The sequence below is a fragment of the Pteropus alecto genome, unplaced genomic scaffold (genome assembly GCF_000325575.1).
Source record: "Pteropus alecto unplaced genomic scaffold, ASM32557v1 scaffold195, whole genome shotgun sequence".
In the NCBI taxonomy this organism is placed as follows: Eukaryota; Metazoa; Chordata; class Mammalia; order Chiroptera; family Pteropodidae; genus Pteropus; species Pteropus alecto.
In genome coordinates this window covers 3,758,078-3,762,738 of record NW_006438073.1, presented here as the reverse complement: position 1 = coordinate 3,762,738, position 4,661 = coordinate 3,758,078, and the positions used below count along the sequence as shown (strand labels likewise).

General features: G+C 48.4%; 1 protein-coding gene across 1 annotated transcript in view; it reads right to left on the bottom strand.

Annotated features, from left to right (window-relative positions):
* The window catches only part of SYNJ2 (synaptojanin 2), a 114,855-nt gene that overhangs the window by 7,542 nt on the left and 102,652 nt on the right, over positions 1 to 4,661 (bottom strand). Inside the window, exons 22-24 of the mRNA XM_025049053.1 lie at positions 3,807 to 4,176; positions 2,266 to 2,378; positions 1,026 to 1,134 (exon numbers count right to left, since the gene is read on the bottom strand). Coding sequence (XP_024904821.1) covers positions 1,026 to 1,134; positions 2,266 to 2,378; positions 3,807 to 4,176 — 592 coding nt within the window. The remainder of the gene's footprint in view (positions 1 to 1,025; positions 1,135 to 2,265; positions 2,379 to 3,806; positions 4,177 to 4,661) is intronic.

Sequence of the window (4,661 nt, the reverse complement as noted above, 5' to 3'; positions counted from 1 at the left end):
TACCACAAAATAGACCTTTTAAAGAATACAATTTGAGGTTTTTAGGGTATTCGCTAAAGTGCAGCTATCACCACTAATTCAAACACATCTTTACCGCCCTAAAAAGAAAACGTACACATACCCACAGCAGTGACTCCCCAGCCCTCTCCAGCCCCCCAAAACCATCATAACGCTCTGTCTCTGTAGGTTTGCCTGTTCTTGGTATTTCATATTTATATGGTCTGTTTTGTGTTTTCTTTCACTTAGCATACTGTTTTTAAGATTCATTCACCCATGATATAGCATGTTTTAGCACTCATTCTTTTTTATGGCTAAATAATATTCCATTGTATGGTTACATCACATTTCAACCATTTATCAGTTGACAGACACTTGAGTTGTTACATATGATTGTACTTTTTTAAATAAAAAGTACTTTTAAATAGATTTTAAAAACCAATTGCGATGATATTATCCTACGACAGTATTTTGCAATCTCTTAACTTACGCCCTCCTTAAATGTGACTTAAAAATTCCAAATAAATTTAATATCCTGACTAAAAACAAATCGGGCAATTGTAATTGTATATGGCTATTCAGCTGGCATCATCTCCCCTCTCCAAAATAAAAAGAAAAACCAAAAAAATGTTAGCTACTAGGGATTTTTAAGGCATGGGGGAGACTCCAAGGAAAAATATGGTTTAAATGGGTTAAGTGAAGAAATGGCAATAAAAATTAACAGGCAGTGTGGCAGAGAAGAGGTCCCTCTCCGCCTGACAATGCATAACCTATAATTGCTGGTGACTTAAGAAGTAGAGTTTGTGCCTCAAACAGGGTTATTTTTAGATACTTACTGAATTTTAAATGTATACTTTTAAACGGAGAATAAATCTTAGTAGCGGAATTTTATAAGATGTTGCTAAAGGGTACTTTCGTTTAATACCACATTCGGGAAAGAAAAACAAAGCCACGTTCTCGTCTAGGCGCCTTTTAGAAGGAAGGCGGAAGCGAAGGAGGGTGGATGGAGAGCCCCAGGTCACACGCACCTCCTCTGGCTTCCAGGAGACATCGGATGGCTGCTTCCGCCTCCTGAGCGTTGGTAGTTTTGATCTGCTTGACATTATAAGGTTTACTGATCCCAGTCCTAGCTTTGGGCTTGGGGACAGAATGAGGAAGAGAAGTGTAAAACACAGGCAGAAAAACAGCCTCACCTGGCGTGTTCACTGCCCACTGTCTGTACGCGAGATTTACAGAGCTCCATCAGACGGTGATTAAAACAAACTCCTACCTAGACCGTGTCCCTCAAGGCTTCCCCCGCCCCCGCCCCCCCCGGGAGCACTCACATTCCAAGAAGAGAAATGCAGTGCTATGTAGAGCTGCTGACCCTCGGTCTCCCAAACTGGGTGGGTTTTGCAATGTGGACAAGCCATTGTCTAACTTCATTTCGACAGCCAGGAAAGAGCCAGAAAGTACATCAGAGGCCATGCCTTCCACGGCCCAGCCGAGCTATTAAAAACCTTCCGGATATATGCTTCTGCCTCTTCGCCTTTCTACCTTTTCACCCAAACTTCTGGGTTGCCTGATGACCTGCCCTCATTCCTGTAAACCGCTGATGTCTCGTCAACCCCCTGCTCCTCCTCTGAATGCGTGAGCCTCCGGCCCAGCTCGCCACACCTCCAAGGAGATTCCAGCTTCCACCCAGCACCCCGGCTTCTCCCCGCCACCCCACCTCGATTCCATCGGCCTTCACCTACTGTCTCTAGCGGCTCACTGCCACCCTCTGGAACCTGCCACCTCTAAAACCCCAATGATTGTTATTGCATGTGTCCCCACTGCGTCCTTGGCCCATCAGATCTCTTTTTAGCCTCTTCTCTTAGCTGACCTGATGCCAGAATGAGCATCATTTTGTCTAAAAAACAGATCTGAATTTCTCTGATTTTCGCTTCCACCAAGCACCACCCTAGGCACCAAGGTCAACGCCAACTATCAGAAGAGAGAAGCCAATAAGTCTGGAGACCAACGATCCCACCACACAGGGACACTTGGAATTTCAGCAAACGTGAATTTTCTGACGCCTTGTATGACCATCTAAAAGCCCACAAAGGACCTGCCACTGAGTCACAGGGTTTGAGGATGACCTGGTAGACAGGTAGAGGGCTAAAGAGATAGAAATCTATTCATTCACCGAAAAGAGGTGATCCCGTGACTGCAGGGGCTGAGGATGAAGCACGGGGCCAACCCCCTAGGATAGAATGCCCCCAGTTTCGCTTTGAGCTGAGTACTCACCGCCTGCTGAGGCGCCCCTGGCAGAAGCTTTGCCGTCTGCAAAATTGAGTATTGCCCGTGGGTCCCGGAGGAGATGGACACGTCCGAGGCTGACTTTTTCACCATTAAACCAGCTGTGAAAACCAACAAGGGCAGAGTCTCAACCACAGGGACATCACCGGCGGCTTGGAGGCGGGTCCCCAGCCTGCCGAGAGCCGGGGGGATGAGGGCGCAGATGCCATCAGGGTGCACGTGGCCCTCACCAAGGCGCTACTGAGTGTTTCTGGTTCTCTGACGACTTTTGCCTGTTAGTCTGGATTCTCTGGAGAAGCATTATTTGAATGAGGATTTTAGTCTAACGTCCTGGGAGGTCCACATCTGACATAAAAGTCAATTCATTTTTAGGTGGTTTAAAACACTCTGTTACTAGGACCAAAATTTTTAAATGTTTTGTGGACAAATCAAAAAATCCCAAAGCAGGAGAATAATCTACATTGTTATACCTGCAGCTATTCACAAATCATGTTCTTGAACATTTAATGACACAGACCTCGTATGAAAGACAAATGACCAATAAAACGGATACCAATTTTGTAAAAAAAAAAAAGAAAAAATTGCCTGTAGATATAGATATATAATTAGAGAAAGGCTGAGAGTCTTTTGATCAACAGCTGTGATGTGTAGGTAGTCAAATGAAATTAAAACCTTTATTCTTCATATTTTCTGTAAAATTTCTACAAAAATATGACATAATTTAAAATTTTCTGAGTATTAACTCAGAAAATTTAAAAATATGCTTAAAAAGTCATGTGCTCTGGCTTGCCATCAATTACTATTATGATGTAAGCCAACTTGAACCCCATTAGAAATACAGGCTTAGGAAAATCTATGTCTAATTGTCACATTTGCGGGGGTTGGGGGTAGAAGTAACAGCAGAGGTAACTGGAAACTGATCAGGAGCACGTTATTAATGAAAATTTGACGGGCGAAGCATTATTTTTTGAGGAGCCAGGAAGGAAAGCGCTGCCTTGTGAGACCCAGGCTGGGAGAATTTGTCCTCGGGCTGGAGGATGCCCCGGCCCAGGACTCACAGACAGGAAGCCACCCGGTTAGAGGTAGTCAAATGCAAGTTAGTCACCTTGCAAGTTAGTGCACCTGGGCTTACTCAGTAGCGAGGGCTGGCTGCAGCCAAGGAGAGAGGATCCTGAAAGATGCTGGGGGTGGGGGTGAGGGAGGGAGGAGCTTAACAAGCCCCTTGCCTACCCGCCCCCCCAGGCTTCCGGTCTCTAAGGCGTTGAACAGAAAGCAGCTTCAAGCCAAGCGCAGCTGCGGGAGGACCAAGGGCAGCTTTATCGAGGGGTCATTTAATTTGCCGCAAGAAACACAACTGTATCTCTGATATCAAACCCATCATGGACTGAAGACAAGAAGCCCAAAGAAGGCGAAGGGCATGGTGGGGACTCGAAGGCTAAGTAGAAGGTGATTTAGAGCCATTTGTTCAGTAGCAGGAAATATGCAATTATTCCCAGCAGGCGTGGAAGGCCAAAGCAGCAAAGTCTTACTTGGAGGGGGCGGCCTCTGCGGTGGGTGCGGTGGCCGAGGCCTGCTGGGGACCGACAGAGACCTACTTGGAGAACGGTGGCGGAAGTCCCCGACAGCTTCCAGCTCCTGCTTTAACTCCGCCAGGTCGGCATCATCTGGAGGACACGGCGGAGCGTGAACGAGGGGGTCGGGGTCGGGCTGAGGGGTGCACAGAGCCACCTGTGCCAGGAGGAGCTTCTGCGGGACGGCTGAGGTGTCCCCGTGTGCTGGCACAGGGGGTGGGGGGAGGACACCTGGTGCCTGCTTGGGACAGTCAATGAACCCTGGACAAGGTTTGTTGCTCAGACACGAGAGGCACCGACATATTCTGGAGCGTAGGCGTGTTTCCCTCTAAAATAATCACGCCCACCACACGGAGCGAGGGGACAGTGACAACCGGAGCCCCCCATGGAAGTTCTCACTCTTACACCCGACAACTGTTCGGGAAGCGGAGAACAGTCTCCCTTCTCTGCCAGCAGGGCGGCAAGCCCCAGTATGTGGTGTCCCAGCTCGCTCGCGCCCAGTGCCAGCTCCTCCATAAGTGCTCGCCGCCCTCGCCCGTCCTGTCAGAGCCTTCCGAGGCTGCGCGGCACGAGGGGTGACCGCGTCTGCTGTATCGCGCACATGTCTGTTACACACAAAGTCAGGACACGTTTAGGTCTTCGTTCTCTCTCACCCTACGGCACAGACACCCCCTCACATCCACAGCTCCACCGCCTGTGATGTGAGGCTGATCTAGGAGAAGCAGGGGTTCTCCTTCTAATGGGAATGCTTGAACCCCGTGGGGTGAATACGGCTCAATGCCCCCTGCCCCCCACTCTAATCTTCATTCAAAG